Consider the following 24,714-nt stretch of genomic DNA (forward strand, 5'->3'; position numbering starts at 1 on the left):
GATCAGCTTGATGCTCGCCGGCTTCACGGTTATTGAGTTCAAAAAGATTCGTCAGAATACGATTCTCGAGCTATCGCTTGATGTTAACGATCTCGAGTGTTCTTTATGGTTTTAATATAAAATTGCTACCTTACAGAGATATTTCCTTCGTGTTGGTAGTTTACAATATCAGTAGGGTAACGGCACCAGTAACAGACATGCTTAAGGCATTGCTCTCGGGTTAACTAAATTTTCTGAGCCTTTTAATGCATTTAGACTTTGAAAACTATTTTTCTATTACGTAACTACATCTCATCTAACGTTTGGCTGCTTCTGGATCCTCTGAACTAGTTCATTCTATTTTTATTTGCTCAATTTCGAAAAAAGGTCAAACCCCTCAGTAACAGACACCGACAATTCTGAGGACACCCAGTAACAGATAGGATGAGGAATGGACAGAATTCTCCATTTTTCTTCAAAATGTGCAAAAATTCGTTAGTTTTAGATTTAAAACCTTCTTAAATTCAAATTAACATGAAATGCCGGCAGACATCGTGGTATCTGTTCATAACCTTTCACCACTGACTTGTAAATACCAACTGGATCACAAAATTCACTCAGATAACACTAGATGGTTGCACCGTATTCATTTGCAGCAACATTCGCTTTACCCGCCAAAAATTATTATTATTATTATTTAAATTCAAACTTACGAATGTCTATTACTGGACCCTTATCTGTTACTGGTGCCGTTGCTCTATACTCTAGCTATTGGATAATTTAATGACAAAAGAAGGTGTGCGGCTGTTAACAGCACTTTCTTTGATTGTTCTATTCGAGTGAGGCCCAATTGATTTGTCTGGCTTGTTGCGACACAATTTCTATTCGGCCGTGGGATTTTGCTTTTTTCCCCTGATTCAATTGAATGTTAATTCAACTAATAATCAGGGGTGCCCATCCCCTAAGAGCAAGGGCGCACCCCTTAATATCGCAAAGACCCCCCCCCCCAAATAGGAAAATACCCATCAACCCCCCCTAAAAAATTTCAGTGGCACAGTCTGCGCCACAACCACCCCCTAGGTGGGCCCTGTCGTAATAACTGATCAACAAATGTTTGTCGATGTGATTATTAAATCACGGAAAAAGTCAAATGATTTCCCAATTAAATTTTGACATAAAAATATGTAATCTAGTCTATACTACTGCAACCGAAAAAAAATTTTATCCAGAGAAAGTATTACAACAAAACATATTTCGGCTCCTAATTTCTTTATAATTGTTTAAAAAATATGTTTTGGGTTGCGTCTCTTTTTTTTCTGTTGTCGAACTATCATTCTAACAACAAACAAAAGAATGAACAAATACTCACCTTCAAATACGTGGGACTTGTTTTCGCAGTTGCTGACAGTGTAAAACATGACGTCTGGATTGTTACAATCTGATGCTACTTTGGCACAGAACTTGGGATTCTCTGGCAACACCCCTGTGTAGTCACCAGTGATTGGGCAGGGAAACATCTGAGTCGGCTTGAGCCCTAAAAAACGTATTTCATGAAAATCTTCAAAATTACTTTTATTGTTCAATAATTATGAACATATGCGTGATTGAAAACAAACAAGATAGGAACACAGACTAAATCAATTGAGATAACAATTTAGTGTTTTAGACTGCTGAGTGGTCAATAAATATCGAAATTATTTATGTGTAAATGTTTCGGTAAATTGAGAACTTTTAACGCTTATATTGGAAATCAACTAATTATATTTTACAGTAGTTTGCTTGTTAAAATGCTGCAAGTTCGCTTTCAGTTTTTAAATATATTCTAAGTTGCTTCATTTTTCATTGATTTATTCACTCATTCGCTGCTTTTTTGTTTCGAGTATCATAATGGGGTTGTTTTCTTCAGTCAACAGTACTACTTTTAGTCATTGAAATTGATAGAATGAGTAAAAAAAATAACATGGACCCAGAAAATACTTTCATTTTCCCAACAGTTATTTTTTAATTACTTTTTTAAAAATGTCCGATTTTGAAAACAGTGCGTGGTCTTTATGACGTCACAAATGATGCGATTTAGCGCATCTTTCTACCACGTTTCTACGTCATTATAATCAAGAGGCGAATTACAGTTGCGCTCTACGCTTGCTATCAACCCTATCGTTGCCAATACACGTGAGTAAAGATGCGAATTAAATATTTTTCTCCGTGAATGGCAACACTAAATGGCATTTCATCATTTGTGATGTCACACGACAGAAACGTAAACAATGAAAGCGAATCGATTTAAGTAATTTTTTTTAAATATTCAACTTGAACAAGTTATTTAAAAAATGGTGAGATCCCATGTTTTTAAACATGCTCTTTCAGAAAAAAATACTTTTAAAATTTTGGAAACGACCCCATTACAGATGCTAATTAGGGGAGACACTTTCATCATATTAAAAGCATAGTCTGAATTGAGTGATAGTTGCAAAATTAGATAATGTTAGTGCAAAATTAGATAATTTTAGTCAAGCCATAAAGCTAATTCAATTGTCAACATTTAACTTTTATTTTGAGAAAATAATCATAAAATGCCTGTATGATTTCTAGCTAGCCCGCAGATTTTAAAGATCTCAGTTGTAAAATGGGAAAGTTCCAATAACTTAGTTTCCTGTCGTCAAATTTAAGTAATAAATGATTGAACATACTTCCTTGGGTGGTCCAGGCATCATCGATGAACTGAAGGTCGTGACACAGTTTATCCGTATAGAGGGGACTTGGCTGTGAACCTGTAACAAATTCAATTAAATTCATTATTATAGAAGTAATTTCTTTAGTAAAGTTGTGAATATTTTTGTAGCAAAACTACCGGCTAAACCCTACACATGAGTCACAAGTTCGATTTTATGGTCCTGAATTACGGAGGATTTTCTAGTTCTTTTAAAATTTACATTTATTATTTTTCACATATGTATCAACAGTTTTTAAATAATACAAAATGTCTAATTGCTGTTTTTTCTCTTCAAAACTGTATACAATACTGTACATGCGATTTCAGCAGGCCTGATATAAAGATTTACTCGAGAGCAGGTGCGGATAAAGAGTCTACAGAGAGGACAGTCTACAGTTTAGAACTGTGTCCATGGGGGGAGGGGGGATGTCTGGGGGAACATCTGATTTTAGGAGTTGTGATGAGTTTCACTGCATCAGTTGCTGAAATTAATCCCAATCAATGTGCTCAGTAGTATATCGGTGGATTAGTAGTACAGTAAAATCTTGTTGCAACGAATACCGATAGAACAAAAAATCCGTTTCAACAAAACAAATTTTCTGTCCCAATTTACTTCCATTACATCACTTGAATTCCACTACAACGAAATTTCCGTTAGAACGAAAAAAAAAATTGCGGTACTTAAATTTCTTTATAATGGGATTTTACTGTAAATTTTTAAGGACTTTTATGAACTTAAGGACTTTGTATCGAAATAAAAAATATGAATATCTGAGAAATTTCTTACCTATTTGAAATTCCATGACGTTGACGCTTCGTCTTTTCAGCCAAACACAGTTGTACGATTCTTCCCCGCTGATAAAAGAAATTTAACTATAAATGAAACTAGTAAATAAAGAAATAAAATAAATAAGTGGTTCTCGTGCATAGATATCAACTGTCGCAGCTGGCACATGTTGAATTCTTAGAATTTCAGTTGAAATAAGAGAAATTTTACTTTCATCATCATTAAAAGTTAAATGTAAGCGATAGCTATGGGTTTTATCACATTTCTTACTTTAAGCTGGCATAATTAGGATTGCGTTAAAAAATGATATTTTATCGAGAACTTGAAATATTTAACATTAACTAGTTACGTTACCACACTTGAACTCAGAAGCATCGAGTTAATAAATCAAATCATTCAAATAATTATTAAATTATTACAAAAGAACAGTATATGAACTTAATGTGGTACATACTTAGCACATTGAGGTTGAAATGTAGTTTCAAACAATATTGAAAATTCACAAAGTCACAGAAAAAGAAGTCGATGAAAATAAACATGTAATTATCTTTAAGTTACAAGAAGTTTCAGTAAAGTAAACTAAGAACATCTTTAGAAGTGTAACTTTTTTCTTCTGCCCGCGCAGTTTCTGTACCCAACAGTAATATAGTATGTCTTAATGTACTTATGCTGTACTATTTTTCTGGTATAATCTCTTGAAGGATAATGGTACTAAATCAAACTCACCAGTGCGTTGAAGAGAAGACGACGAATCTGTCCTCCGGGGTCCCCTCCTCCCTTCTCAAGCAGGTCAGCGAATACCTCTGTAGGCGGACATTGTCCTTGTAGACCAGGACATTGCTGGATACTTGCATCCCTTCCCACCTGCCCTGCACCCATTCTGGGAAACGACAGTGGGCGTGGAGCACCGGGCTGGGTGGACTCTTCTCGGGAACTGTCAAAGTCAAAAAAATAAACTAAGATTGTTGAGATTGAAAATTATTGTTATTGGAATTCAGAGGTCGTTAACGGGATCAGATTTTGTAATCCTCGAGACGTCACGGTTACGAATGGAAGCAAAATATTAACGAATCCTTGTGGGAGCACCGATAAGTTGTTCAATGCAGGCGTTGCCAGAATAAAAATGGAGCAAAATGAAGGCCTGACTCAGAGTTAGAATTAATAGGACACTTTTTTTCTGTGAGAACCTCCTTTGTCCCATACTTTCAAATTGTGATTGATAATCATTTTTAGTGGATCGCAATCCCTTAGTGTTTTCTATTTAGCTTTATTGTTAACACTTTAAAAGCAAATTAACCAAAAAAGAATCCACTAACATCAAGTTTAAGGTGTTTTCAACGATTTTCAATTTACAGGCTGGAGTAAGAGCAATTCAGGGGCGGATACGAGAGGTGGGTAATGGGGAGTCACAACCCCTCCCCCCCCCCCCACTCCTAAACCATCCATAATGTTATCTGCCCACATTGTGTTCGAATACTTTATGAATCAAATGTCCTATAACCGTATTTAACGGTTTTGGAGCAGTTGACCACAACTGACTCTTCTAACATCTGAGTTGGTAACGTGAAATAGGGGGCGTTTCCGACTTCCGTAAAAAATAGTTTTTAGAGCAAAATCTTCTCAGCTGCTAATTTAAAACCGTTATTCTTATTTTTAAGGAGTTTCTTTGTAATGTTCAGAATTTTTAAATTAGCGAAAGTAATTTAAAAAATACAGAAATTAAAAAACTAAATAGAATTTCTATTGAAAAACGAATTCGAAACAACCACTAATTAAAAACTACTTACAAGGAGTAAGGATGAGAGATTCGTATCCATCAGTTGCCGATCGTAGCCAATTGAAACACGTCGAATCGGCCGAAAGGGACACAAACACTCTGCCAGTCAGAGGGTCCACTCGGTACATCTGGAGAAGAAGATATGAAAAATCAACCACGGTCATTAACACAATTTACTTTATTAAATCACTGACAGAGTATCGAGAAAACTTTAACCGGTGACATCAAAAGTAATACGTTGTATCCGCCAGTGGTGTTCCCATAGGGTTATACTCTATATACGCCGTATACTCTCAAACATTTTCTAGTCATATAGCGTATGCCCTCAAGCTTCATAAATTTTCATACTATGACATACTATGTGTATGATCACAGACACAAATTGTGCGTAGTGGATTACTGGGAGTATACCCTCAGAAAAATTGATGGGAACATCACTGGTATCCGCTAAAGTTAGGTGTGTAACTGGATGTTGACTGACTTAAATGTCTTTGTCAATCACAGGCAGATTTCTCTCTATATTAGAATAACGGCAAGATTACAGTGTGTACTTGGATGTATGTGGACTTGCATGCGTGGGTGCACACTTGCTAATGCTAAAATGTTCTTTTTACTTTGTAGGCTTTCAGTCAGAAGTTAGTTTCGGTTTAGTTTCGAACCAATTTGCCGTACTTAGCTTATTCTTGCAAAGTGAATGTGTTTGGTTTTTCACTGCCATGCGTCCAGGTGGATTTTTATTCATTATGATTTACTTTTTTTTTAAATAATGAAGTCATATAAGAATAAGGAAATGTCTGTAAAAAGTGGTGTAGGAAAGAGAGAGATCGCCGGGTTTGAATCAAGTCATTGAAGCTCAAGAATTCAATTCCAGTAATGAAGACTAAAGTTACTTTGTTCTGTTTTAAAAACTTTTTTCATCATTTAATAAATTTTATGTATGTTTGACTACCTGTATAAAATAAAAATCAAGTTATGGCTGCTCTTATTTACATTTCCAAGAATAACAGATCTGACAAAGTTTAAACTGGACTCCACATTGATGAGTTTTTTGCTACGCCACAGCTGGAACAAAAAAAGTTTACCTTTATTCATATTGATATTTTCATTTCTTGCAGTCGCTCATAATTTAATGGCTTTGCATCGTTTAATATCATTCCACACAACGATATCCCTGAGAATATCGGATTTTATAAGGCAATGCATTGTACAGCTATATCAGTAAATTGTATTTATTTTTAAAAGAAAATTCTTATTACGAGTAAATAAATAAAAACAAATATTATTACTACTATCCGACTTCAGCAGAAGAAAATTAAACTTTGGTCTCTATTGACGCTAAAAGTTCTCAGAAAATGTCTTGTCTATTGCAAATGAAAGAAACAAAATCTACTTACCCCACACCTAAACTTTGGTCTGTCTTCTGAAGGAGCCCTAAGATCCATAAGGGCAAGGTAGCGATCATTATTAGAGCCTTCCCAGTCACCTAGGCAACGGAAGCTCACGTCTAAAAAGAAAAATTTAAATTACTCAAATTGAACAAAGCGTCTTATTCTAGTAATAACCATGAAATTATGGATACTATTTTTCTTTTTAAACAGGTAAAAAGAATAATGAAGAAGGCAAAAAATCACCAAAAAGTTTACTATACAATGAAGAAAGGCTCAAATTTTGATTTTCTAACTTCATTTTCTCGAACAGTGGAAGTATTAACATTTTTGCTTTTCTTCCTTGTGCTCATCAATTCTTTTAATATGATTCTTGTGAGGGAAGGGATGATTTTAGAAGAGACGAAAAGAAAATACCGGTCACAAATCTTAAGATGGCCTGAATAAAGTGATGAAGGATTAAAAACTACATACCCATATCTGGAAAAGAACACTGTCGGAATTTGACGCCCAGGGTGTTGCTGAGAGGGCAATTGGAGACTTCTGAAAGAGTCTGGTCGCATCGGAATTCGCCCTTGTTTGCTGTGTAAGTGAATCGGAATTTGCCGCTGATCGGACAAAAGATGTGCTCTGGAGGAATGTTGCCGTCTGTTTCTTGCTTCCCTGCAAAAGAAAATGAACGAAACTTAGGATGGAAGCATGCTGTCTCGAAATTATGCAGCAGAAAGTGCCACTAAAAGGAGATATATTTCATGAAACAGCACCATTGCTAATACGTAAGAGACGTAATTTTTGGAACGATCTAAAGAAACGTCGCATGTTGCCCATCGACATGAAATACTAAACAAAACTAATAAAATATTAATTATATTTAATGAATGAGGAGCAACTCCAACTGACCGAAAGGAACATTAACAACAGTGTGTGATAAAACCAATATCCTTTACCTCCTCACACATTAATAAAACCACAACTGCGATGACTTGACTTTACGATGAATTGACTTTTTTACGACAGCAGTGCATTATTGAGTACAGTGCTATGGACGAAGTCGTTCATACCACTGATGACTGCCGTTTCCGAAGCGTCATTTACTTTTAGTGCCATTTTGTTGAAGTTTCCCTCACTTCAAGTGTCATCATTTACTGATGTGTCCAAGATTTCATTCAGTTTACGTGTGAATGTAGTCATTGATGTCTCTGAGACATCATTCACTCTAATTGTCACTGTTGACTGATGTTTCGAAGATTTCTTGGTCATTCGATTGTAGTCATTGATGCCTCCGAGGCGTCATTCACTCTAATTGTCATTGTTGACTGATGTTGAAGGCTTCATGGTCATGTGATTGTAGTCATTAATGTCTCCGAGACGTCATTCACTCTAATTGTCATTGTTGACTGATGTTTCGTAGGCTTCATTCACTTCAAGTGCCATTTCTGATCCATGTCTCCAAGATGTCTTGCCGTTCATGTGCCATTAAAGACTCTTTGACGTCTCCAAACCGTCATTGTATATCAAGGCATTAGAGCAAAAACTAGCAATAATAGTTCATGTTAATGTTTGGGGATTATATGAAACCGCTTTGTCAGTCTAAAAGAGAGTGATAAACTATCTGTCTCAAGCAGAAATTCTCAATTACGCTGTGCAAGTCCGATTTTTGAAAAATTGTAATTTTATCATTCATTGCTTTAGCACTAATGTACAATGCTTTACGCCTTACAATTAGTTACGAATGTTTCACTCTTACTTTACTCCTTAACAGATTTCAGGTGTGTCACGATACCTGAAAATAGTTTATACAGATGTTGCTGAAACATTCGTTTTTCAAGTCACCTTCTCATTTGCATAATCTTGTCGTAGTAGGATCCACTACTAATTGCTAACTAGAGCACCAGCTGCAAATAGGATCGTAAACAAGCCCTGTTTACGGCCAAGAACAGCATCTTAGTGGCACACATCTTGACCCCAAATCCATTATTCAAAATCAATCCTGAAATCTGCTTTAGAAACACAAGTATTATCATTTAATGTTTTTGCACAAAAGCAAATGTTTTACTTCTCATATAAAACAGGATTCGTACTGTCACGACATCTGTTAGCTAAGTGTTTGATACATATGTTACTCAGACACACATTTTACAGTGTTGTTTGACGTCTTCTTCTCATTTACGTAGTCTTGTCATAGCAAGGTCCTCTAATTGCCAACCAGAGGGGCCTGTTTACGGTCGAAACCGGAAGCATAGTGGCACACATCTCGACCCCAAATCCATTATTCAAAACCACTTCCTGAGAGGAATATTTTCATATACTATGCCCAGTTCGATGCGAAGGGAGGATCGGCGAGAGCAACAGGTAGGGTGCAGAGGTAATTGCTACCCTCAGACGAGATTTCTTCAGGACACACCCAACCGTCCCTTCAGCTCTTCTTAAATCACCCGGCGCCGCTGCCTTTCATTTGGCACGAGGCAACCTGTGATTTGGTAGAGGGGCCCTTTGTCGAACCGGTGGCACGATTCCAGAAAACCATTCGAAAAGGGGAGGTTATGGAAGGTAGGAATGAGCTCTCTTTATTTACTTACAGACCGAGGCTGTGAGCCTTTTGTTAGTTCAGCTAGTGACCTGTGAAATTGACCTGTTGGAGGAAATGTAAGATGCTTGCGATTTGTGTTTCTTAAATCACTTATCTGGTTTAAATCTATTGTGCGAACCCTTTCTCTTGGGAAACTAGTCTCCAAACCACAGTACTTGTGGAGCCGGATCAATTTTTAAAACAAGACAAGAACCCTGCGGCTAAGTTAAGTAATGTTCATGACAACTTTCTATAAGCACGGTACTCCCTACACCACCCACTTCCTTCATGCAATCGTCAAAATTAATTCATGCGCCCCCCTCCCTCCCGAATCGGGTACAAAATTGAAGTACAGTGTAACCTCGATTTAACGATAGTCAATTGATTGGGAAAAGCTACCGTTAAATCAAGGATATTGTTAAATCGAGGAGCATAGATACTCAATACAGACAAATCCGGAACAGTGAAATGTATCGCTATATTGAGGAAATCGTTAAATTGGGTCTCATTAAATTGAGGAAATCGTTAAATCGGGCATCGTGAAATCGAAGTTTACTGTACATATTTCTTGGATGTTTTGCTTTAAATACACATAGCAATCGACAAAACTCTAGAAGCAGCTCGCAGATTTCTACTGTACACTTCAAAAATGAAACAAACATAAATTTACCCCTATAATTTTACCCTTGCTAGTTTTACAACTAGCAAAAATATTATTATGTTTGTTCACAACTGTACGAGGAGATCAACCATCCACGTTTGAGCAGATCCCTATAGAAGCTCGTAATGTAGTACATTTGTCAACAAAAATAATCTTAAAGAATCTTTAGTACACAAATCTCTCAAGCAAGAGCGATGTTTATTATTAGTTATTTTCTTACTAAAACGGAAGTTCATACAACGAAAGCAGTAAAACATTCTTCTTAATTCTTATGGGGATCAACTAGAAATCATTCCAGGTTGATCTGTTGGCCACCCTTGATATCATTCATCTGAGTTATGTTCTTTTTTATTTACAAAAGGGCTCATCTATAGACTTTGTTATTTTCAAAGCATAGATATGAAAATTAGTTATTTATTTTACGGTTGCAATACGTAATTATTACTTAGCAGTCTGTATTTACCAAGTTCAGTTGGATTTCTTTTTCTTTCAGCATTGTTTTATTAAAACGTGAATTATTAATGTACAAATTTTCAGAAAAAAATCCTTAACAAATGCATTTAAAGAAAAAATATTATTTTCAAACAATTTTTAGACCTCTTTGTACATAATGCTTCACTGACCCTATTTGCAAGGTCAGATGTGACTAACCATTGCCTCAAGAAGTAATCAGCTCTGCGGGAGAAACAAGAAATATCCAGCTTGCAATTAAATACTGTAGCTGAAAAAAAAGAACTATGCACTGATCCTATTTACGAGATAAAATAAGACTGACCATTGTTTGCCTCAAAAAGTATCCTATTATGCAGACGAAAAAAGAAAGGTCCATCTTGTAATTGAATGTTGTTGCTGAAAAACAGAACACATTGTTGATTTCTTTCTCAGTCTTTCTCAGTATTAGAAACGAGTCTTATGCTTAATTTTGTTCCCATTTTCAGAACTATTTCGGCCACCGTATGAGGTTACATCAAAAGTCTGGCCATTCTCCAGACAGCATTTTTACCGGACCGTTAATCCTTCGTTAACTCTTTCCTCTCAATGAAATCTACCTCGGAGTAATTGCGCAGCCGATAACAACTAATTATGGAATCCATTCGAACACAATCGCGTCTTGCTCGAACACGACACGATAATGTCCTTGCACTTGGAACACGCAAGGACATCCTGGAAGAAGAGAGTTCGCGAAACTCTTCTGCCTAAGCACAGGGCGTGCCTTGCCAGTGCACCCCAAAAAGGAATGCGCGCGTTTACCTTTTGTCTCGTGTTTATTCTCAGGGGTCAGAGGTGTGCACTGGCTGGAGAGATACACCCTCGGCGGCACAATAGCACCGCATACAAATCGAGGATTTACACCCACACTTCACAAGAGCCCCCCGGTGGCTGAGTATGAAGATTCTTTCGGGTATGTGAGTCAGAATTCCCGCCGACACAAAGGAAAGCCATTTTGAGGTTCATCACACATTCTTTTCGTGACTAATGAGTTGATTCTTCGGGCTGGCCAACTTGTGGAAAGTTACCTCTTCGGAGGATTGCGTTTGCAGATGCGTTGAGTAACTCCCGGCATTGTTCACTCATTTGAACACCGAATTACTGTTCGAGTGCCAAAGGTACTACATACAGAAAAATCACTTCTGAGCATAGACTGATTACAATTACAATTGATTCTTTGATAACGGGCTACTTGTGGAGTGTTATCTGTCTGAATGATTCCATATTCAGATATGTGACCATGGTATTATTTCCTCATTTGAACACCGAATTGCTGTTTGAGTGCCAAAAGTACTGCATAAAGGATATTCACTTCGGAGCACAGACTGAATACTATTAAACGAACTACTGAATTAATTATTTGAGAACGACCAATTTGTGGAATGTTATCTGTCTGAAGAATTCTGTATTCAGATGCGCTGATGAACCCATGGTGGTATGTTCTCATTTGAACACCAAATTACTATTTGAGTGCCAAAAGTAGCACCATACAAAAAAAATCACTTCAGAGCACAGATTAAATGCAGTTAAACGAAGTATTGAACTGATTCTTTGCGAACGACCAACTTATGGAATGTTATCATCTGTCGAAGAGTTCTGTACTCAGAAGTGGTGAAGAACCCATGGTGTTATGTTCTTATTTGAATACCGAATTGCTCTTTGAGTGCCAAAAGTATTGCATACAGAAAAAATACTCGGAAAATAGATTGAATACAATTAAACGAACTATTGAATTGATTCTTTTAGAACGGTTTTCCTATTTGTGGAATGTTATGTCTGAAGAATTCTGCATTCAGATGAGCTGATGAACTCATGGACGTCTTTTCTACTTTGAACTTTTTTTTGAACACCGAATTACTGTTAGAGTGGTGGCAAAATTAGTACATAAAGGATGTTCACTTCCAAGTAAAACTTTAAGACAAATGAGTGAAACCAGCAATGGCAAGGCACATCTTTGCAAGGAAATCTGCAGATGCGTGCATCGGCGTTATTAGGACTCTTTTCTTTACTACATTACTGTTGTTTTTTTGCCGCAGCTCCATTTTCTTGCACTGAAGAAAAGTTTTCTTTTTATCTGAAAACGCGCAAAATCACGCTCGCCATTTCTAAGTTTTTCCAAAAAGTATATTACAAGAATATATTACAAGAAAATGCAACAGCATACACAGATGTTTTAATACATTGTGTTTCTAAAAGACAGCGTGGGAGTAACTACTCAGATACTCCAAATGACTGGCCTGTCAGCAATTTTCGCCTCCAAGTTTTGTTCTGTGCAGTCGAAACAGAGTAATCACTAGTACTTAACAGTTCAGTAGAACAATTACAAAAAACCAAAAAAAAAAAAAAAAAATCTTTAGTTTCTTTAAGACAAAAGCATGAAGGCGAAGTTTGGTTATTCTCTCGTATGCTTTCAATAAGGGCAATAAAATAGAAATAAATGCTCCTAAACAGTACTCACGCAATTTGCGTGACTACTACTTAAGAACTTAATCCGCGTCTAATACCTCTTTTTTCCTATCATCTGCCAAGTGTTTAAATCAGCATTGCTGACGACATTTCAAAATTGTTTTGGAGTTAATCTTTCATACTTCCAATGATTGTGGCACAAAAAAAAGGTATTATGTAGCACTGAATTTTTAAGAAAAGGCGCAGTTTCTTGTTTTATTTTTAAACTTACTTTTTTAGAAAAGCTAAATGGATCTCTCTTTGTTTTGGCAGATTCCTGTATTTTTAACAGAAAACTGCATTCAGTTTTTACTCTCAAGGTTCATTACCTGAAAGTTGATAAGGTTCGGCTGAAAGTCGGTGCTACTAATGTACCTTAAAAGTGAAAACTGGGCAAAAAAAGGGAAGTTTGAAGGAGAAATTCTTTTACTTACTGTAAAGCATTATTTCTTTGAATTTCCTCTCATGGACAGCTCTGTCATCCGGACAGGTGGCTTTCACTGCTTCCTCTTTGGTGTAACATTTACCGAGACCTGGTTTAAAGAAAAAACTTTTTTACTTTAGAAGTCATTCCAACATTATTCCTCGTGTATTTATTGTTTTAATCCTCTCGGCGTGAACCCGAATATATTCGGGTAGGCCTGGGCATTTTAGCATTGACTGGGCGTATTGAGGCCAAAAGTGTTAAGTAATTAAACGAATGTTGTGATTAACGTCTATTCCACCTGCTAATGTATTCGCGAATAAATATGCATGTTACGATAAATGCGACAAAAGAATTAGTACGTATGATAATTTGTACAAGAAAGTAATGACTTAATCTATTTATTGAAAATGATATGCCTACATTTTGTCAAGCTTGGAACGCTTGCCGAATATACATAAATACCATACCATCAACTCATTGACTTAAAGTGAAATAGTTCATATATGTGCGAAATTCAAACCGTTATAACAAGGGTTAAAATTATACAAATGGCGATAAGAATCACAGACACGTGGGTATAATTCTTATTGCTGGCACTTCGCACGTGTCTACAATTGTACTAGTGTCGGCAAATCTTGCTGCCTTTTGTGCAAATTTTAAGTTGTTGAAATGTTTTTAATGTGTTGCAGAAAGTTAAACATTTTATTTCAACTTATATTGAGTGAGCTTGTATTGCAGAAACTTAACCATACCATAATGTTTAACAGTTGAGCTACTTTGATTCACACAGAAATTATGAGTTCCACAATATTGTGGCAAAACTTGGCATTTTTAAATAGAAACAAACTGCTATTTTGATGATCTTCTTTATCTTTACTAATAATAAAGCGCTAGGTTTGCCTGGATCTCTGCCGGATATCTGTCCGGATCTCTGTCTGAATCTCTGTGACGCGCATGGCGCCTAAACCGTTCGGCCGATTTTCATGAAAATTGGTATAAAATTAGTTTGTAGCATGTGGGTGTGCACCTTGAAGCGATTTTTCGAAAATTCGATTATGTTCTTTTTCTATTTCAATTTTAAGAACATTTTACTGAGCAAATTATCATAACATGAACGAGTAAATTACCATCACGTGGACGAGCAACTTACCATAACAAGGGCGAGCAAATTAACGTATAGCGAATTGGCAAGAAATTCATCGTCCATTATTTGTAATACAGGTGAAGCAAATGACCTTTTAATTTTCTACTACGAGCAAAGCCGTGCGGGTACCACTAGTCCTTAATATAATAACACAGTTCAAGTACAACATGATCTTACAATGTGTTCTTAGCAATTCCTCCAATGAGGTTGACTTAAATGTTCGAAACCTCTCTTTTTAAAATGCTTCGAACACTTATACTAAGCATCATCTACTCTTTTTATAAACAATTTTATTTCTAATCCATTTTTGAGTCAGGTTCTATAAGACTCTACTTACAAAAAAAAAAAAAAAAAAAAAAAGAGAGAGAGAGAGAGAGAGAAAGAAAGAAAAGCCTGCTAAAGTAGATCCCCGATTGAGGGGATTGAAGGGATTTGGTAACCTTTATAACTGGATTGATGGCTAACAAAGGGTTTGTGCAACAAATGAACGTAATGCGTATCGAGCCAAAGCGGGTTATAGAAGACCTAATCTCTAGAATTTTCACGAATGTCAGGTAATGACAGTGATTTAATTTCCCTCCTTTATTCGAGAATGAATATTCCATTTCTTAAACATCATTATTACGTACACAATATTTTATGCTTGAAAAGTACTTTTTTAAAATACAAACATGGTGAACATTTGATTTCATCCACCTTGTTCACCGGTTCGTGAGAGTTGACGCCCCACAGTTCGAGTGAAATTTGTTTGCCTGATTCTTCGAGAGAGCTTTGAAAAGAAAGAGTGACATGGATGATCACTGAATGATTACCTTCGGTGTGGATCTGAATGACATTCGGCGCCTTCAAAGTCAAGTGGAAACACCTCATGCAGTCTTCGCCGCCGGTGCTGAAAAGAGGAAAAATATTTTAAAACAATATTTTGATATTTTATTTGGTATTTAGGAGCACGAAACAGAAATAAACTATTTTTGCACGTATTAATTTTTCTTGCACACATCGTATTCTTGAATTCAAGTTCGATTTCAGCCATAAAAGAAAAGAATATACAGTAGAACCTCCATTAAGGGACACCTCCGAATAAGGGACACCTCTATTTAAGGGACATTTTTTATGGTCCCAGTCCCTTTGAATAGGAACTTCAATGCATTAACCTCTAATTAAGGGACAGTCACAAAACAAAACAAAACAAAACAAAAAAAAAATGCAAGAAATAATGTATAAGCACATAAGAAATAGTGAATTTACTGGAATTTTAAGTTTCACTTTTCCTCTAAAAATTAATTGAGGTAAGTTTGACAAAACATATGTGAAGGAAACAAGTAATGTATAAAAAAACTTGCTTAAATTAACATGCATAATTTGTCCTCTCAACAATTTATTCAAGTAGGTTCAGGGCCGACGAAGAGTTCAGGGCAACTAATTAGCTTTGTATATAAAACTTAAGAAATTTGAACATTAATTGTCATTCACATAGTATTACATTGTAAATTACATAACATAAAGCAAATACATGTAATGAATTACTTCAAAATTATTTCTGTATGCTACAAAACTTTGCCATTGCAATTTTTTTTATTAAATTTTTATTAATAAAATAATATAAACTTAGAAATGTGAATAATTATGAATTTCATTTAACATAATGAGACATTTTTAGTATTTAATCTTAAGCGTTAACAGTTAATGCTTATTGTGATATTATACTACATGTACACGGCATGCATCAATTCATCCACCTCCGAATAAGGACATCTCTATTTAAGGGACAAAATGTCTGGTCCCCTTAGTATCCCTTATTGAGAGGTTCTACTGTATCTACATTTAGTAAAACCTGTCTACAACGATACTGTTGGGACCTAAAAAAATATTGTTACAAACAGGTTATCGTCATAGACAGTTTGATTATTTATGCTGACATTTTTCTGGGACCAAGGAAAATATCGTTATAGACAGGTTTCTTGTAATAAACGGTATTGTTATAGACAGGTTTCACTGTAGATAAGTATTAAAAGGATGGGATGGACTCTGGGTTATATGGAAAGCTAATTTTACTCAACACATAACTTATTTTAAAAGTCAAACTGAAAGACAATACAGACTTAAACATGCTTGTTCCATTTATGTTTGGTGATTGAAGCACCATTTGATGAATTCAAGTAATTTTACGTAGAACGTAGAATCCAAACATTCTGTTTATTTATACAACAAAAATACTAAACGCATGAGGTTATCATCAGTTCCTGGGCGGTCATTCCAAGCTCGTCAGCTTGCGAGATCGAGATTCTCGCTCACGTGATCGGTTGTGACGTAGAAATGTCGCAAAGTAGTAATCTAATCTACTCGAACGCGGCTAGGTTAGAGTTCCAAAAGCACAAATCAAAAAAGGTTCAGGCGAGTGTCGTGTAACACAACCTATTCCGATGCAGTCCAATGCCTTTTTGTGAGGCGATTTATAATTAGGCAGTTTGTTGTAGCCAATGATCTTCATTGTTGTCACAGATTAATTACTCGTCGAAATTAAACAATTTTTCAAAAGGAAGAAGCAGTCCACGTACGAAGACAGGAACATCAATGATTGTCAAGCTGATAACCCTTACATGTACATAATAGTTTAAATTCACAATGTGTCTAAAAAAGATTGTTAAAGGAGGAACAGTGATAACGCCCATCAAGACAAATAAATGCACAATCGGTCGTTGGTTCACAGTCTTCAACTGTGAGGGCCTGTTCCTCAACCTAATGAATGCCTAGGGCCAGAACCATCGTTTAAGTCTCCTTCCTCTTAACCGACGCAGAGATCTAGACTTCTGTTTGGTTCATTAGTTCAATTTTACAAGCATTTATTGAAATTTTAAAATAATTTGCATTTGGATAAAAGTCTAACAATTGTCTTCAATTGTTGTTACTGAAATTATATATTTCATGGTGGCACCTTCAGCAGGGGCGCTCACCTACACTGTTATAACCAGGGGTTCCAGACGAATGAAAATATTCCCTCTAAGGTGAAAGCATAGTGCCTGAAGGTGCAATGCAAGCTAGAAAATAGAGCAGAGGAGCCGAAACAGCATGCAATCACAAAAAAGACTCATTGCGCATGCGCTTTTGCCTTAGACATACATTCAACCACCTCAATATGGCGGACAAATGATGATTGCGTTTGTGTGTCTTTCACATTGAATGAAGTACACTATTGGAGATAAACACAATTTTTCTTGGATTAATTATCCGAAATTACAAGTACAGCTTTTGATCACTTTGTAGCTTTTAGGGCTTTCAAACATAGTTAAGTGGTTAAAAGTGCATTTATTGCTTTTCAGTTACCGTTACTGTCTTTTAGTTTCCGTTAACCGTTACTATCGTGAAATTTCCATCATTCAAAACGCTACTAAAAATATCTGTCATTATTTTCTTGAGTACTCGATAAGCAGCTTTTATTAATCACAAAAAAAAAAAAAAAAAAAAGCCATAAGACATCAATAATCAACAAGTGAGAATCTTAATAAAAATGATTCTTGTGCTACGTAGATTATAACAGAAAGCTAGCGGAAAAAAAATCTCTCTCAGTCTAGCTCTTTTTTTTTTTGGCTTTTTCATTCAAGTGTTAGAATCATTTCCTGTTAGCGGTTAATGTCTGGATAGCGTTATAAATTTCTTTTGGTTTTTTAACTATCAAAAAACTTCATGTGCATTTTATTTTGTTACTATTGATAAACGTTTATGAAACGATTTTGTTTTTCCGTAACTGTAATATCCCTGAATATTTTTGGCTCTTCATGTAAATAATCCATAAGTACAGCTATGCTTCATTTTCGGAATGCGTCAAGGTTTTAGTAAATGTATAATTTCTCACATTATTTAAATAATTACTCGTCTTTAAATTATAACGATTTGTGACAGATCTTTGATACCAAGTAAAGGGGTAGATATTTATTGTTTTATTAATTCTTAACATTACTTTTTGTAAAAAAAAAAAAAAAAACTCGTCAGAACTCTGAATTTTTCACATGTTTTTAACGGCCCCAGAGTTATTATTAATATTATTTATTTTATGAATTTTTAAGAAAACTATGAAGGTTTCACTGGTTCGCAAAGTTTTTCATTTGCTTTTACCGCGCCCCGTGAGTCAAAAGAGGTTGAGAAACACTGAGTTAGAGCAATGAGCACTTCTTAACTATGTTGAAAACCCTGAAATATGATCAAATGCTGTAATTACATGTTTTAATCATTTCCAGTATCGAGTTCAATGTAAAAAATGTCCAAAACGAAGAATATCATAAATCAAAACAAAACTTAAAAAAAAAAAAAAAAAACCACAACTGTATTCAAAAACGCACACAATACGGGGGAGGGGGGGGAGGAGGATCTATAGTAAGGATGCCATTTCTCTCTCCAAAGGTTCCTTTTTTTCACTCCGGCTGTCTATTTTTTTAAAAGGTGCCTGTTTTTCACCCTATTTAGAGGTGCGATTTCGGCTCCGTATTGGGTGCCGCTGGTGAACAAGCGTTTCTCCCCTGAAAGGTGCCGAATGCATCCTGTAGTTTTAACAGTGTAGGAGGGGTCATGGCTCAGACTGCGCCATTGAAATTTTTAGGGAGGGGGGTGTTTTGAGGGGTATTTTCTCATTTTTAGGGGCGTCTTCACGATATTTTGGGGGGGGGGGGGGTGCCCTTTCTCTTAGGAGGTGGGCACACCTGCCTTCAGTATTAGTGCCCATGTATGACGGCAATAAGTTAAATGGTGTAATTTACGATGCTGTTTTTTCGCTGTCTTTTACTGGTTGACATTCAGTTTCGTTTTTGACAGCTCAATTTATTCCCTTTTGCCTTCACTCGGAGTGGATGGTGTGATCCAAAGTTCCACAGCAAATATTGTTTTCACTGGTAAGAACAATCCCACTACTTATTTCCAAAGTTTTTTATATAATTATTTGGATGTCGGAAAACACGTCCGGGTTACTAAATTGGCACAGTTCTTGCCTTTCTGCGCTTTTTCTTTCTGAGCCACTGGAGCAAGTAGAAGCTGTAGTCAAGACGACTGGTCATATTTCACTCATTTGTAAAACTGGTTAATCGTCAATTACTGCCGACTTTCTTCTAGTGTGTAAGTTTAATCATGCTATGTGACGCCAACACCATTTCACTTAGACCTTTCATAATGTTTTTTAAAACGAATGTAAAAAGAATTAATAAATTTTCCCAGTGTTGACATGAGTGAACTTTAAGAGCTCTATAGAATCTCAGATATATATAGGCACGTTTACAAGGAACAAGCAATTATTTAGCTTATTGCCTAGAGCAAAGGAAACCGTTTACACTACAACTTGCAGTTTACCAATGCCCTCCTCTGAACTATCCTGCTTTGCATTTGGTAAGGAGTAGGTCCAAAATTCTACCTGCAGTGATCCGCTTTTTTCCCTGTATAAGGAAAATTTCTTGTCATCGTTTTCAAGTACAGTAAACTCTCGATTATCCGTGGACTAGGGTGGCACGGTAACCTCGGATGATCGAAAACCGGGGATAATCCGAATAATAGGTAAAAAATGATACTTGGTGTATACAATAAGTAAAAAATATGAATATCACTCACACATACATTTAAATTATAACTAAAAACATTGCTACATTGCATTCACTGACATTCAGTGGCGCACACAGGAATTTTGCAAGGGGTGGGGTCCAAGGCCAAGAGCCTCATTCTCATATCATACCCCCAATATGCCGTCAAACATATTGGCATGATTTTATCGATTATCGGGAACGAAAAACAGTAAAAATAAATTATTGAAACTAAATTAGCATATTTTAAATGAAGATACTTAAATAAATAACCAGAGAGCAAACTAATGTAGGCTGTTTAATCTGTAATTACAAAACTGAAAACATGGTTATTGCAGTGTATTCATTTATAATCACCATTCTGCTTCTTACAAACGATTTGTTTTAGGAAAGGTGCACAACATTAAAAAAATATTTTAACATTAGGATTTTATTTTTTCACATATTACAACTGAAAGTATTGTTACCTTTGTTTGAAATTATTCCATGTACAAAATAATAATAGAATCATAATCAATCGGGGGAAAAAAGACCTATGGGAGGGGTCCGGACCCCCTGGACCCCTCCCTTGTGTGCGCCACTGCTGACATTGATCATAAGAAAAATATATATGTAGTAACTTATAGCGAACAATAACACAATCATAATTTTAAAAAAAGAACTGTGAAAAAGACCCGCAGATAATCCGAACCGTGGATAATCCAACCGCCGATAATAGGGAGTTTACTGTACCTGCAATTAGCCGGCTTTCTGATCAGTTCAAGCAAGCTCGAATGTCAAAAGAGGGTAATATGTAAACTTGATTGAAATTTCCCTATTGACGTGAAAGTTCATTCTAATGTAAAAGGGTGGATGAAGAATGGAGAAAAAAGCATAAATTGTTCCACTGACCTGTCTTTGAGTATGATGTTATTTCCTCTTTTCCTGAAACATTTTCCCCATGGTGGAATAGCATCTGGTTCGAATGTGATCTCGGAGAACGACGTGCTAGGGGGTCTACCAGCAAACGATGTGCCCTCGGTCTGGGTTTGCATCAAGTACGTGCCCAGGTACTCCATGGGAAAGTAGCACTGCCCCACGCACAACCCTGCAAAGAAGAATGAAATAAATTAGATACAACTAAGAATTGGTCACAAACAATAGCAACGTTTCGAGGTTGCTTCGACAAATGACTATACAAAATTACGTGAAGTAACTTGAGAAGCAGTTGCTTCAAGTTTATATACATCGTAACCTTAAATCAACAGTTACTGTTATCCTCGGGATTAAATGTTTCACTGTTGCTCTGAGGACGACGACGTGCAATACACCAAGCCGACAGACCTCAGCAATATTTGCAAAATCAATGTTGGAGTCTGTCGGTTGAGTGGCGTAGTTGCTAAGCGTTGGTATCACACCACTTAGATAGCAGATTCAAACCCAGGTCCAGCTGGTGGATTTTTAGGTTTGGAGTAGAAGTTTTGCCTGACTCCTAGATCATACAAATAATATCGATAAAATCATTTCCGCCATTGAATGAATATTAAATCCATTAGCTGACTGAGTTTGCTAAATTCTTCAATGACAGTTGGGGTCGATGCTTCATTGTGATTATGACAAAAAATAAAACAATTTCATTTCAGAATAACAAAAAAAAAAAGCATTAGTAGCAGAGTCGTGTATTCCTTCCTTTTAATCGTACGAAAAAAAAATCCGATTTAATTTTTTATTTCTTTTATCTTTTGATTTCTTTCGTTTTTGCGAGAAACTAATTTTGTTTTTTAATACCTTCTGGATCACGTGATGTTGTCTTTTTTTTTTTTTTTTTGTCATTAAATGAAAATCAAGTCCAGAAACGGAATTTCTCTGTCTTTCTTTTTTTTCTTTTTAGTTTTATGTGAGAGTTCGCTAGAAGTTTCGTTGCAATTTAAAAATAAAGTAACAAAACAGTTTCATTTCAAAATGAAAATGTTCGTAAAAAACATTAATTGTAGCCTGTATGCTATGTGGAACAAGTTCAATTGTACTCCTTCTTTCTCTCTACTTCATCACTCTTTTTTTTTATCTTTCGCCTGCGCGCTCTTTTCATGTTGATTTAATCCTCCTTAATTATTTGACTGCCGAGATCGATTGAATTTACGCGGCAATAAGAACGCAAACCGGGGGGGGGGGGGGGGGGCAGCGGAGCATCGAACAACGAAAAAAGATGTCTTTCTTCGTTCTGCAAGACTCACCGTTCCACGACATTAACAACCCGTTACACAACCGATAATAACAGAGCTTCTGCTGCGACCGTCACAGGGGGTGGTGTGGGTGGTCGTGGGGTGAAGGGGGGGGGGGGGGTGAGAAGGGGGGGAGGAGGAAATAATATCTAAGCGAAAAGTAACACAGAAACGCCTGTCAGGTTTCAGAGAGCATGGCAATAAAGGTAACTTTGCCGTAAATAATGACTCGCAAAAAATATTTTAAGAAAAGAAGGAGCCGAATTCCTCAACTCTGCTCGCTAGTTACGCTGATTGCTTCAGCATTACCGAAATTACGTCTGCAAACCGGATTTTTGTTTTATCGGGTCTGCCCCATTAGTGGCGCTTCCTTCATTTAGAATTCCAAAAAGTTTGGTCATTTGTTTGTTATTTGATCTTCATCATTCCGTTTTAACTTATTCATTTTTTTTTTTAAATGAGAAGATCTATTATCTTGGAGAGAGAGAAAAGAGAAAGTTAAGTAACTTCCGTTAACTCATAATTACCTTCGACGAGCTGGCCAAGCAAACCATTTCTCTTTTTAAGCTCATTTTACTGAATTAACGTTTTATGGAGCTGTTTGTCCTACTAAAAACACTGAAGTTCTTAAAAGAAAACAAAGCTGCTCAAATTTCAAAACACAATTATTTACATAGTTTAAAAAAAATGAAGCACCGCATCATTTAAAGTGCATCTTTTAAGGATCGGTTAGATAATGACGCATAAAATGAGGAAAAAACGTACAAAAGAAAAAAAAATTACTATGCGCCGCATTAATGATGTGAAAATTTATGTTTACTTGTAAAAGGTTCAGTTCTACTCTAATAATAATGTAATGCAAAATTTTATCCTATTAGCGTTTCTTTACTTTGATTAAAATGCTATCAGTGTTTACAAAATATGTATATCATTTATTGTGATTATGAAAAAGAAATAAAACAATTTCACTGCGGGGGGAAAAAAACATTTAATAATAGAAGTGTGTATTCTTTCTTTTTCGTTCTACAAAAAAAAATTTTAAAATCCGGTTTAGTTTTTTATCAGTGCTAATCATACCTTTTGATTTCTTTCGTTTTAGCGAGAAACTTATTTTGTTTTTGCTACCTTCTGGATCATGTAGTATTTGCCTTTTTTTTTTGTCATTAGATGAAAATTAAGTCGAGGAACGGAAGGTATTTCTCTCTTTCCTTTTTTTAATTTTTTATTTTTAATTATTATTTTTTTAATTTTTGGCGACAGTTCACTGGATTAAAATGCAAATTTACCCAAGGCTGGGTTCGAACTACCTTCATGAATACCGAGGTTTCCATGAATATTCAATTACAAAGCATACTTTATTGTTCTTTTAACTAAACAGTCCTTATGCTACGCAGGAAAAGTGCAAGCTGAACCCGTTAGGGCTAACGAGCTGAATAGTGTTTCTCTTTCATTTGCAATAATTATATCCATAACATTAAAAAAATATATTAAAAATGTCAAACACAAAAAAATCTTGAATTGCAAAAAAATTTAGAATTGCTTTGTTGATGTTGTTGATATTTCCAATTTCTCTTTATGTTAAAACTTAAATAACCCTAAATGGAGCAGAATTAATATTTTTTGATTATCATATGGAAAAGTCCAACATAACTGCAAAAAGTTTTAATCATTATCAATTTGTGCAAAATTAGGGGTACACATTTATGTTTCGTGATTTATCTCGAAACATTTTTTTATACGTTCATTTTTCATGACAGACAATAGCAGGTGTACACTGAGTAATAATTATTCGATCATATATTATCTTCTTTACTAATAATAAAGTTGAAAGTATCTCTGTCTGGATGTCTTTGGATACGCATAGTGCCTAGACCGTTCGGCCGGATTTTCATGAAATTTTGCACAAAGTTAGTATGTAGCCATGGGGGGTGTGCACCTCGAAGCGATTTTTCGAAAATTCGATGTGGTTCTTTTTCTATATCCAATTTCAGGAACAAAAAATATCATAAGATGGACGAGTAAATTACGAAATTATCATAACGTGGAACCGTAACATGGGCACAAGCCAATTGGCGAGATATGAAATTATCATAACGTGGGAACCGTAACATGGGTACAAGCCAATTTGGCGAGAAAATTCACCATGCATTATTTGTAAATATACAGGCGAACCGAAAGACCTTTTAATTTTTCTACTACGGACAAAGCCTTGTGGGTACCACTAGTACATACATATAGTATATATAGAAAAATATATGTTTATTTGTGAGTATGTATACTCAGGAGTTACTAATAATAAAGCTGAAAGTATGGATTTCTGCCTGTCTGGATGTCTGTGACGCGCATAGCGCCTAGACCGTTCGGCCGATTTTCATGAAATTTGGCATAAAGTTAGTCTGTAGCATGGTGATGTGCACCTCGAAGCGATTTTTTGGAAATTCGATTTTTTTCTTTTTTTATTCCAATTTTAAGAACATTTTACCGAGCAAATTATCACAACGTGGAATAGTAAATTACGAAATTATCATAACGTGGAAACGTAACATGGGCGAGCAAATGAACATAACCAATTGGCGAGA

At 35.8% G+C, this 24,714-nt stretch overlaps 1 protein-coding gene across 1 annotated transcript in view; it reads right to left on the bottom strand.

Annotated features, from left to right (window-relative positions):
* LOC129226274 (uncharacterized) overlaps nucleotides 1-22,160 on the bottom strand; it is a 40,776-nt gene extending 18,616 nt beyond the window's left edge. The window contains exons 1-11 of the mRNA XM_054860875.1: nucleotides 22,148-22,160; nucleotides 20,826-21,021; nucleotides 15,189-15,265; nucleotides 13,240-13,338; nucleotides 7,116-7,304; nucleotides 6,651-6,760; nucleotides 5,267-5,384; nucleotides 4,206-4,413; nucleotides 3,480-3,547; nucleotides 2,670-2,750; nucleotides 1,349-1,513 (exon numbers count right to left, since the gene is read on the bottom strand). Coding sequence (XP_054716850.1) covers nucleotides 1,349-1,513; nucleotides 2,670-2,750; nucleotides 3,480-3,547; nucleotides 4,206-4,413; nucleotides 5,267-5,384; nucleotides 6,651-6,760; nucleotides 7,116-7,304; nucleotides 13,240-13,338; nucleotides 15,189-15,265; nucleotides 20,826-21,021; nucleotides 22,148-22,160 — 1,324 coding nt within the window. The remainder of the gene's footprint in view (nucleotides 1-1,348; nucleotides 1,514-2,669; nucleotides 2,751-3,479; nucleotides 3,548-4,205; nucleotides 4,414-5,266; nucleotides 5,385-6,650; nucleotides 6,761-7,115; nucleotides 7,305-13,239; nucleotides 13,339-15,188; nucleotides 15,266-20,825; nucleotides 21,022-22,147) is intronic.
* Nucleotides 22,161-24,714: the final 2,554 nt, after the last annotated feature.

The sequence above is a fragment of the Uloborus diversus genome, chromosome 7, assembly GCF_026930045.1.
Source record: "Uloborus diversus isolate 005 chromosome 7, Udiv.v.3.1, whole genome shotgun sequence".
Classification (NCBI taxonomy): Eukaryota; Metazoa; Arthropoda; class Arachnida; order Araneae; family Uloboridae; genus Uloborus; species Uloborus diversus.